Source organism: Pinus tabuliformis, chromosome 2_1 (genome assembly GCF_031772625.1).
Source record: "Pinus tabuliformis cultivar Carrire ecotype Pingquan chromosome 2_1, CPIR1, whole genome shotgun sequence".
Lineage (NCBI taxonomy): Eukaryota > Viridiplantae > Streptophyta > Pinopsida > Pinales > Pinaceae > Pinus > Pinus tabuliformis.
The window spans coordinates 889,765,410-889,777,124 of NC_142299.1; the positions used below are offsets into that span (position 1 = coordinate 889,765,410).

Sequence of the window (11,715 nt, forward strand, 5' to 3'; positions counted from 1 at the left end):
CCACATTTATAACCATCTTCCACATTTATAACTATTTGTATTTGCAGTTAATTTTCATAAATAATATTTGCACTTATTTCTCCAACCTCTAATGTAATATTAATAAAAATAGATCTTCAATTTGTATCTATATATTAAGAATTATCCATTTTTATATCAACAAAATATTACATTTATGTAAAGTATCTATTTCAATAAAGTATTTGTGTATTTTTCTTTGAACTAAATTTCATTAAAAAAATGATGTTTCCAAGTTATTTATCTCAATATTTTTTTATTTTTTTTAATTTATTTATAACAAAAATTAGTATACAACTATCACTATTTCACCAAGTAAACTAATATTTTCATAAATTCCAAAAAACTAACTTATATCATATCTCCAAAAACTTAAACCCACACAATTAAAACATAAATAAGAACTAAATTCCTTTAACCCATCCCAATAAACTTTCATAAATCAATTTTGTAATTATTTGGATAACTTCTAAATATATAATTATTTATAATAAATCTTCAATTTTTATATCAAGCTTAAAAAAATATCCATAGTCCCATCAATAAAATCTTACATTTATTCAAAATATATGAAATATGTGTATATGCCCCTCTTAAATAAATCCCATAAAAAAATGATTTACCCCAAATATCCATCCTAATGAAATATTTTGGTGTTCCCATAATGATTATACTATGTACATAATAATATATTCCAAAGTTGAGCCTCCACGAGAATATCCTTTGTTGGTTTCCTAGAAACAAATATGTACACCCAAATCTAAAGGTAAATTAAGGTTATAAAATCTGAAATATTTTAATATATTTTTGTATTTTATATTTATGAACGTGACAACGGCATTATAATATGAAATAATTTGGTATATTTGTGTATTTTATATTTTATGAATGTGGCAATGGTGTTATAAGAGGAGGAATGTAATGTAATAATAAATTTGGAAATACAAATATATAGATCTAAATATTATTTGAGATATTTTTAAAATTTTGATTTTTAAATATGAAGTGTTTTTTTGGTATAGTTAATTGATTTTCAACAAATATTTTTCTAATAATTATATTGAGGTAGATTAAATTATTTTTTTTATATGTAATGGGGAAGCTACTCATAGGTAGATATTACTTTTATGTTAAATATGTGTACAACATTCTTTATCTTAGTTTTTTAAATCTTTTAACTTTACCAATTATGTATAGTAGGCCTCCTTAACCTATTTACACACGACATTATCATGTCTATATTTATGGTTTAGATGGGTGGTGCAGATAATTTTTTAGTTGCTAATGTGTTTTGGGTGCCTTAAATTTCTTGTATAAAATTTCAACGTGGCCTACCAAATTCTTGTGAGTTTTAAATGGAACGTTCTTTTGAACTTATGATCAATGATCTCCCCTCTGAGATCAATCACCTTCTTCTTAGATAGTAGCAATTTTATATGTGGTTTTTAGTGTTAGAAACTAGTGCTTGTGTCCATCACCTTTTAATTAAGTAATATGCAAATTAATTTATACTTCTTTAACTACAAAAACTTGAACCAGTAGTTTACATCTCAAAATTGTAATTGTGAACATTATATAGAAATATCTAAGCTTTGTTTTTCAACTTCATCAACATTGTCCTTTGGGTAGCATGAGAGAAGATGGAGCATCGTCTCCAAAAGCTTAAAAAACCTATTAATAAAATATTTTGCTCATTTTTCTATAACAACAAATATCATTGTTTTAAAATGTAGAAGAATTGAAAAGCTTAATTTAAACATCAAACTCCATCATTCAACATCTAGCTCAATGATTAAAGTTTATCTCCTCATTGTTACATTTGAAACTCATAAGTAATAAGATACCATTCATTAGTAAAACAATATAATACAAGTTTGGTTCATGCTTCCTAATCAATGTGAAAAGGATATCAATGATGTTCCTATTTCCCAACCATTATGAAAAGGATATCCATGATCTTCAAATGTTGAACAAGATTTCTACATTATGACTTTTTGGCACCCTCATCAATGGATAAATGTTTATTTTTATGACACCATTTTAGTAGTCAAATTTAATAAATTGTTTCTTAATGAAGTTGATATTACTTACTATGAAGTGAATACATATAAATTCATAGAGAGATGTCATTTTTGTATCATGAGATGATTATAGGTGATATTGTGGAAAAAAAATCTATTTTTATAGTATCCTTGTACAAGTTTGAAAATTAATGATTGTTCTTTCCCAATAAAAATAATGGAAATTTTCACTTTATATTAAAAAATTGTATACAATGAGGGAGTTTTGGTTTGGGTTAGATAGATCAACGTTAAAGATAAGCTCTCCAAGGTGGGTGTCTCCCTCTTCTTCTTTGTTTCATTCCTCATGAGTTGTGAGTTACGAGTTTCTCCTTCAAAGACAAGACAAAGGATTTTCTCCCTCCTCATTTATTTTTAGCATCGTCTTTGATTCACAAGCTATATGCTATGCTCTTAATTGTGTAGTCTTGTTTATGGTCTTTGATTTTTTGGTATACCAATAGGGGTAAATTATCCATTGTATTCGATCCCTTCCACTCTATGTCAAAGGATTTCATCCCAAGTTTTCCTCACCCACTCAAGGCTTATGTTGGGATAACTATTCTAGTGTTTGTTATTATTAATCATAGTTTTATGTTCTATTCTCCCTTGTGGCCAATCCTTGCATCATTTCATCCCATTTTCATTAGAAGCTCAAGGTTGAATTTGCTTCCCTTGGTTATTGTCTCTTGTTGTCCTTTGTCTCCTCCCTATGTGTTGTTCACATCAATGCCTAGGATTCATCAACCCTTTGGTTGCAGAAGCCATTGGAGGGCCTATTCCTCTTATTCTTTGAGAGTCCAAGTTGTTGCTCAGCGTTCCACTGCAATTTACACAACTAACATATCTCTAGAGATCTATAGAAAAATCCACCATGCTAAGGATGAATCTCAAGTAGAAAGGAGGCTTATATATGATACAAAGATCCAAGAAGAAGTTAAAAGTTGGATTCCTGAGATTGGTAATACTTGCAACCAACAAGCATGTTACATGCAAACAGTGGATTTATATTAGCCACTAAAAAACTATCATGGGAAAGGTTCTAGTGGAGAGGTAAAATACCTAACAAGAAATTCTTCTTTGCATTAGTGAAGTTCAAAAAAAAAAAACTTTATATTTTGGTTAACAAAGTATCAATCCTTGCTAAGAAGATATCAGACCTAGAATTCTACAATTCATAGGAGGACACTGAAGTTCCTACCACCATTAAGATGGATTCTTGTTTTTTTTTTAATGAAACAATATGTTTATAAGAGAGGTCACAATCACTTTGGGATTTCTTTTATTAACATAAATTTCATAGTATGTAAGATGACTTTCATTAACATAAACTTCATGGTACATAAGGATTTTATACATTTCCAAACCTACCCTCTGAATCTATATGGGATGTACAAGGAAGGAAGGGCAATTTTGTGGAAATGTAAACAAGCTTCCTTTGACAAAGTGTCGAGCAATAACCACCTATCAAGACATAGACATTTCCATGCACTTTTATACAAGGAAGTGTGACTCTACCTTATGCAACTTAAGGGCTATGGTGACTTATATTAATCGACTTCTTCATGAGAGCATAAACATGTCACTATTTTTAGGAATCAAACTTTGATTGAGGAAGTAACAACTCTCCATTTTGATTAACTATAAGGTAAAGTGGTAGTTTTTATAGTTGTAGAAACAATTCCAAAACATAAACCATAAACTTTATACACTCTTTATTATAAAATGTTTCAAAATTTTATAAAGAGTGAAAAAACTTAATTTTTTAAGTTGTAAAAATAACTAATATGATACACTGTGACGTAAAGCTATAACACAAAACTACAAAAATTGAGCAATAAAATGATGCATAAAACAAGACACCATCACCTACAGAAGAAGACAACATCAAAACCAAACAGAAACAAATGCAACCAAACAATGTTTACACAGAAAGAGAAACAAACTAACAAAGGCAAATGCAACCAAAGAGTGTTGGCAAAGAAAGAGAAAAGGAAAATGGTGATGCAACTCAAATCATCACCTCAAACCATTTGTTAAGACAACATACAAAACCTAAACCCGGGAATAGGGGGAGAGAAAGATGTGTGTTTTCACCGACATAACATACAAAACTTAAACCCGGGAATAGGGGGAGAGAAAGATGTGTGTTTTCACCGACATAAGCCCCTTGAAGGAACAAAATTACTTTCGTGAATAAAACAAACTATGCTAAAATTAAATAAAAAACATTTAATTATACAAAATAAGAGTTAAAATTCTAGGAAAAGTTGGACGAACGTACTTACCGGTTGTAGTTAGTTAAAGAGGCGATGGAATGGATAGTGAGGAGCAGGGGCGGGCCCACCTGCTGCCTTGCAAGTCGCAACACTCCAACCAACCCCCGAGTCGAATCAATGAGATATGTCCAAGCCAACGGAAACCGAGGGGACAGGGGACACGTATATGGACAGGTGGCATATTTGAAACTGCCAAACTCCACGTCACACGCCAATCCTGGCAATGTCGTACGCATTCGTACTCTCTGCCAAGATCACATGATGCCTAATTATCACAACCATTTTATCTTTTCCGAAAAATACTTAATTAAGTGATTATTTTATCGATTAAAAGAAAAAGTGGGAGTGGAAAGCGGAGGCCAGAAGGGAAAAAAAATTAATAATATGAAAGCCTGAATTTTTCGGGAGGAGAGGGAGGAGGAGAAAGGGTGGTGGGAACGGGGAAGACAATTGCCGTGTCTCGTCGTCTTCTGTCTTTGTTGTTGGGATTCGATCCTGGGACATGCGGTGCGCAATGAAGTAGAGCAGAGGTGGAGGGGGAGAATTAATTGATAAAATTATAGTTGCAGGGGAAGAAGATATAATGAATCTGCTTATTCAGTACTAGAAGACACAGGAAACCCATCTTGCCAATTGATGGTCCTGGTATTAATAATTGTAGTTGCACGAGGAGGAGATAGTAATAAATCTGCTTATTTAGTACTAGATGACATAGGAAACCCATCTTTCTCGCTGGTTCTAGACCTAAAGTACCTTTGTGCTTGTCTCTCTCTCCGGATCTCTGTGTATATAAAGTAATTGTTTTTTCTCTGGATCTTCGGGTACTGTTGGCTCTCCTATTGAATTGAGGCTATTGTGTAGAAGGGGGACTCTCCTCCTCCTTTTTCTCGGCCTCCTCCTCTGCAAATATGTCGTCGTCGGCCGGTAAGCCACCGATGCTTGCTGCATTTTCTTTTTCCTGGTTCAAGTTTGATTCATGTAATGCAATTCAAAGAAAATTTATATGGATGCTGTAGGTACTTTCTTGTTTGGTTTATTTGATTGAAAATTCATCTTAATTGCAGAACTATCCATCTGACATTGCATGCCATCCTAAAGTAACATGCCTAATTTCGATTCTGGCAGAATTTTTGAGCCAGTGTTGCCTTATTTCTGATTTTTTTTTTTGTTGAGTTGACCCTTTTTCTTATGCTGTTTTGGCATTGTTCAGAGAGCTGTTGTTTTCTTAATCCCTTTAGCATTCTGAAGTGAAAGTTGTTAAAGGTCTTTGATTGCTATTTTGCCCCCTTAAAAGATGTTTCCTTAACACTACAATGGCCAGCATACACCAGCTCTGTGTCAAGAGGTGCGACACTGCTTACACTGTACGACCACCTGACTTGACTTAATGGCCTTTGGGTGGATTAACCGCTTGCGTTGGTCACTTATCGTGAGGATCGAACCTCGGTGGAAGGGGGCATAACAGGACCCTGCTCTGCATTCAACTCTTGTGGCCTTTAATTGCCATACTCAGTCTTCTTATTTGATTGCCATAATCAATCTTCTGATTGCTGAGTTTTGCTCCTTTTCCCTTAAGGATGCTTCCTTAATAATGCAGTGGCCAGCATATACGGGTGGGACGTTGTGTACATTATGCAACTACTCGGCCAGACTAAATGGCATCTCGTCGGATCAATGGACCCCTTGCTGGCAGCGTGTTAGCCTCTTCTGATGAGGATTGAACCCTGTTAGTGGCTATGATAGTGACCTGCTTTTGTCGACCTGGCTCATTTCTTGTGATGGCCTTTGATTGCTATACTCAGTTTTCTAATTGTTAAATTAACCGCTTCTTCTGATTGTTTAATTTTAACATTCCGCAACGAACTAAAGCTTCACAAAGGAGGGTTCAACCTTCCACTGATACAATGTTTTCAGTCTCCCACTGATCTAAAGCATCTCGGTAGAATTTTGGTTGTGGATTTAAATGCTTTGCAATGCAGACCCGTGTACGTATCACATTGAATCTATGTTATGGCGCCTTTTTTGGTGTTTTCATGGCAATACCCAAATTGTAATTAAATTGAACAGGCCAGGAATGAAGTCCAGGACCTTCCCTGGCCAATGGGCTGGTTCAAGTTGTGGATTTCTCTCTTTAACAACAGTCCTGTCCTGAAGACACACTGTGGCTAAATGGGCAATTAACCTCGACCGCTGGGGTCTCTGATTTGAAAATTGGACATCATGGAAAAAGGATCCGGGACCTACGTGGCTGCTGGTCATGCCCTTTTCATGACAGGCATCCATACCAGTTCCTTCTTTATCAATTTCTGCATTTAAACCCTACATAGATTCCAAATATTTATTTGTCAAAATACTGCATAGATTGAAATCCTTCCATTTCTCTACATTTCATTTTCATTTAATCTAATTTATGATTTGTATATCCATTTCGATGCAGTTGGATATTTTCCAAGCTGGACTAAGTGTTTTAAGTTTTTTAATCAAGAATCTAAAAGGACGAAGCTTTGCACAATATTATGTTGTCTTCTTTCTCTTTCATTAGCAGAGAATTTAATATCTCTCTTTCATCTAATTGCAGATATGCAAGATCTTCGATCTTTATTTCAGTGAGGCATTGCATATATGTAAGGTCTTCGATCTTGTTTCCGCTCATATTTCCATGCGTTAGATCGGTTGGATGCTTATACTCTAAAAGAAATCCGGTTGTGAACAGAAATCTTTATATTAATTGGATTTCGGTGGTTCATTTTGGTCTAAATTTTGTGGTCCTTGGAGATTATGCATATTCATGTACTGTTTGTAGTGTACCATTCAAGCTTTCACAGGCTTAGAAGCTCCATAAAATGATATTGATATTTTTTTCCGTCTATTATTTGAGGTACCAGGGAAGTTGACCAGGGGATTTGAAAATCTGAGCTTTTGAGAGTGGCTTTCCATTTCAACTCTTCCTGTTGATGACATAGTTAAAGGATCTGTTGCCCTCGGTTGGAAAGAGTTTCTTCCAGTTAGTAACTTTCCAGCCTTGGGTGATTATTGTTTTTTGGGAATCAGCAATATTGAGTTGCTGGCACATTCAAATTGTTTTTCTTCAGTCTGCAATAATGTCTTCTAACTCTAGTCCAGTGCGCCTTCAAGTACCTGTTCCAGTTCCTGATAGAGTTTATGGTGAAGTACCTAGTATGTACAGAAGAGAAATGGGACTTCGGCGGATTTTTGTGCAGACAGACATAGGGAATGTTTTGGGCATAGAAGTAGACAGGGATGATAGAGTACAAACAATCAAGAAGAAACTGCAGGTTGCTCTGTGTCTGCCAACTGAGCAGAGTGCACTCACGTTTGGAGATGTGGTGCTCGAACATGACTTTAATGAAGTGCGGAATGATTCCCCACTTTTGCTGACAAGAGGACTCTACAGAACCTCGTCAACACCTTGCTTGTCACCATCAGGGCAAAGGAGCAAAGACCGCAGTAAGCCTCTAGAGATTGTGGGTGGATCTCATGGATGTCCAAAGGTGAGGCAGTTGGTTAGACAATGCATGAAAGCTTTGGATAATGGGATTGAACCAACCCCTGCTGGCGGTGGTCTAGGAGGGGCATATTGCATTCAAAATGTAATTGGTAAAAAAATTGCCATCCTTAAACCTACAGATGAAGAGCCATTTGCACCAAACAACCCAAATGGTTTTGTGGGCAGGACACTCGGACAGCCGGGTCTTAAGAGATCCATCAGAGTGGGAGAGACAGGTTTTAGAGAGGTAGCTGCTTACCTGCTCGATCATGGCCACTTTGCGCGGGTACCCCCTACAGCTCTTGTGAAAGCTACTCATTCAATTTTCAATGTGAACAGAAATGTGTTGCCTTGTAAGTCAGAGCCCTTTTCAAAGATTGGATCTCTCCAAAGATTTGAGCCCCATGAATACGATGCAAGTGAGCATGGCACTTCTCGCTATCCTGTAGGAGCTGTGCATAGAATTGGTATTCTCGATATAAGAATTTTGAATACTGACAGGCATGGAGGTAATATTCTTGTCAGAAAGCTTAAGGAGGATAAGCATACTAGCAATAGGACACAATTTAATATGCGGGTTTATGATGCTTTGGAATTGATACCAATTGACCATGGACTTTGCTTACCAGAAGCACTTGATGATCCTTATTTCGAGTGGCTTCATTGGCCTCAGGCTTCATTACCATTCTCGGAGGAGGAGCTTGATTATATAAGACAACTGAGTGCAGCAAGTGATGTTGAGTTATTACGTAAGGAGTTGCCCATGCTTAGGGAATGTTGCTTGAGAGTGCTAACAATAACTACTATTTTTTTGCAAAAAGCTGCTGAAGCTGGTCTAACTCTTGCAGAAATCGGAGGTATGATGAGCAGAGAAATTGGTGCAATGGATGATGAAGCAAGTGAGCTTGAAAATATTTGTATGCTTGCCAAGTTGTATGCGGATTTTGAACTCTCTGCTATACGGTCTTGTCATTCTCCTGTTGTAAGTACTATGAGTATAAATCAATCTGCAGAGGATGAGCAGTCCTCTGTTCAGTTCCATATGGATCAAGAGGAGTGCTTGAACCTGAAACTTGCATTGCCAAGCGGTCAAAAACAAGTATCTCCTTCTCTTCCTAGGTCTTCCATTAGACCTCGGGTTGGAATTTCTGATGCATCTTCAATGTGTTTTAATGGAGAAATCCCAGCCCACAGTTTTAACGATCACTACCCGATATCAGAATCTATTGGAAGCCCAGATATTTTATATGAGGCCGTTGATTTAGAGGAAGATGTATCAAATTCCACAAACAAAGAGACTCGTGCCTTTGATCCGAAAACAGTAAGAACCAACGGTTGCAAAAGAAATGCCAGCTGCAGCGGTAGTGGTACTAGGTGGAATAACAGTGTTGTTGAAGCAAGAAGTGTGGCAGGTGTGAGAGGAGTTAGCTCCCCTGAGTTGACAAGGAATGCTCGAGACAGCAGTGAGAATCCAGTTGGTTTTGAATTGTCTCAAATGAGTGAGGAAGAGTGGAACGTTTTCTTGGAGTGCTTTCAACAGTTGCTACCCAATGCTTTTGTAGATTGTAAAGCAAAGAATTTTGGCCAGTTGCCAAGGCTAGGTACTTCTTGTCAATTTTGATACAAAGCTATTCCTCATCTATTCATATCTGTACAAATTATAACTCTGGTTATATTTAGATTTAGAGAGTTTGGTCTTATAACAACGCAGTGTTAAGGAAAATCTTATTCCACTCATAACAATCTGTGAACAGGCAAGGTCTTAGTATGTGAGAGCAACTGAGGAATGTTGCTTACCTCCACCGTATTATAATGCAACAAGCCACCATCATTTGTGTGTAAATGCTCTGCCTTTCTTTGTATGGTTTCTTCAGCCTGATTCAATTATGTTTTGCATTTCGGACTAGTACTGTGTTCCTGTAAGATTATCTTAAATGAACAGGCTGCAATATTGTTCCCATGAAGGGATTAAAATTTTGGAGTAACGGGTGATTTTTCATAGGAATTCCCTGAGGGGAGATTGTATATGTCAGTTATCTGAATTTTCAAGATCAAATGAGTCTATGCTCAGGCTCAAGGTCTTTCTAGAATCAGCTTTCCTTTCATCTTGTTTATGTCCTAATGAACAAGCACATGGAGGCTATGTTATTGAGATGAAATTACAGTCACAATGTATATTGCGTTGTGATTTTGTAAAGTATTAACGAGTTTTTCTTGAGTAAGACATCCTTGAGGTTTTTTTTAATGGAGATTATCACAACTGGTCACAATGTGCGGTGATTTATTTCTTTTGACAGGTTTGAGCCACGTGGTCTGAAAAAATAATGTATTTTCACGAGAGTATGAAGGGAATAAACATTAGATATGCCAAGAAATATGACTTCTTTTGTAATTTTTCAAGGCTGTAGGGGTGTTTAGTAAACGAACAGCAAGAATGCTGAATATTAAATTGACATGGACATATTTCAAGTATAGAAAACGTCATCAGTCAGTTAAACTTCTATTGAAATTTAGACAATTCATTTAATGAAATAGTGGAATATTTCATCAATCCCTCTATAACTTATATGGAAAATTAGATGAATTGATCTTATGAAACAGTGGCGGTGTGAATCTTTCAAGCTATGAAGAGAACTTAAGATAACGTTCGTGATTGAGAGGAATGGAGTTATGGTACAATGAGTGCACGAAAGATAACATTAACATTCTTAATTAAGAGATTAAGAATGGAGTTCTGTTACAGTAGTTTGAGTTGTATAGTTTCAAGAGGAATGGAGTTTTGTTACAGTTGTTTGAGTTCTATAGTTTTTACAATTTAATTGTTACATTGAATTTATTTATATATTTAAAAATATATTTTATCCAAAATTACATCACTAAATTTTAGTCAAAAAATTGAACATAAGGCAACACCAAAAATTAAAATGTATAATAAACTATATGTTTATGTACAGTGAAAATATGAAAGCTCCCATCAACAGTTGTACACATAATTGGATGAGATTGAAAATTCAACTGTTTTTTATGTTATGTGAAAATAGGACTCTTAATTTATTATGTTTGCATATTCTTTCTGCCCTTGGAAAATTGCTTTCTGGAAGTGAATGACTGAGAATTATGAAGGATTTTATTATTTTGAAAGTGCTACTTATATTAATGAAACAATATCAAGTTATTTCTGTAAGAAAGTTAATTAGGTGGTTAGTTCTGAACTTACAGTTGAAAGAATTTAGAACAAATCTGAGTTTCATCTTTAAGGATTTGTCCATAAAAAAATTGAGAATTTAAAATTTAGAAAAATAAATATAGTGAAGAGTGTTTGAGGATTTGTTCAGGACACTGCAAAATGATATTTATGGGACATCACCAAAAATTAAAACCTATAATAGACATGTATTTTATGGACAGTTAGAATGTGACCGCTCCAATCAACAGTTGTGCACATAATGTGAATTTCTTATGGATGTGCGATTAGTTATAGCATTGGATGAGATTGAAAATTCAAATGTTTTTTTATTTATGTGAAAATAGGACACTCTTCATTTATTCTGTTTGCATTGGAAAATTCCTTTCTGGAAGTGAATGGATGGGATTGAAAATTCAACTGTTTTTAATGTCATATGAAAATATGACTCTTGATTTATTATGTTTGCATATTCTTTCTGGCTTTGGAAAATTGCTTTCTGGAAGTGATGTGAATGACTGCAGAATGACTGCAGAGAATCATGAAGGGTTTTTTTTGAAGTGCAACTTATATTAAAGAAATAATATCAAGTTATTTAATTAAGAAAGTTAAGTAGGTGGTTAGTTTTGAACTTACATTGAAAGAATTTAGAACAAATCTGAGTTT

General features: G+C 35.0%; 1 protein-coding gene across 3 annotated transcripts; it reads left to right on the top strand.

The window, feature by feature from the left end:
- Window positions 1–4,734: 4,734 nt before the first annotated feature.
- LOC149203501 (phosphatidylinositol 4-kinase gamma 6-like) lies at window positions 4,735–10,110 on the top strand. 3 transcript variants are annotated; one of them, XM_089403465.1, is made up of 4 exons: window positions 4,735–5,281; window positions 6,936–6,981; window positions 7,243–9,466; window positions 9,620–10,110. In XM_089403465.1, the coding sequence occupies exons 3-4, from the start codon at window positions 7,459–7,461 to the stop codon at window positions 9,646–9,648; spliced, it is 2,037 nt and encodes a 678-aa protein (XP_089259591.1). In that variant the 5' UTR covers window positions 4,735–5,281; window positions 6,936–6,981; window positions 7,243–7,458; the 3' UTR covers window positions 9,649–10,110. The 3 variants fall into 3 exon arrangements, with proteins under 3 accessions (XP_089259591.1, XP_089259592.1, XP_089259593.1); XM_089403466.1 differs by lacking the exon at window positions 6,936–6,981; XM_089403467.1 differs by having other exon boundaries at window positions 7,243–9,648.
- The last annotated feature ends 1,605 nt before the right edge of the window (window positions 10,111–11,715 follow it).

What these genes read in the sequence shown, in the direction of transcription:
- LOC149203501 (XM_089403465.1), top strand. Translation starts at nt 7,459, where the DNA reads ATGTCTTCTAACTCTAGTCCAGTGCGCCTTCAAGTACCTGTTCCAGTT. An exon ending in TGGCCAGTTGCCAAGGCTAG is followed by an intron (nt 9,467 to 9,619) that starts GTACTTCTTGTC and finishes ATCTGTGAACAG; the next exon opens with GCAAGGTCTTAGTATGTGAG.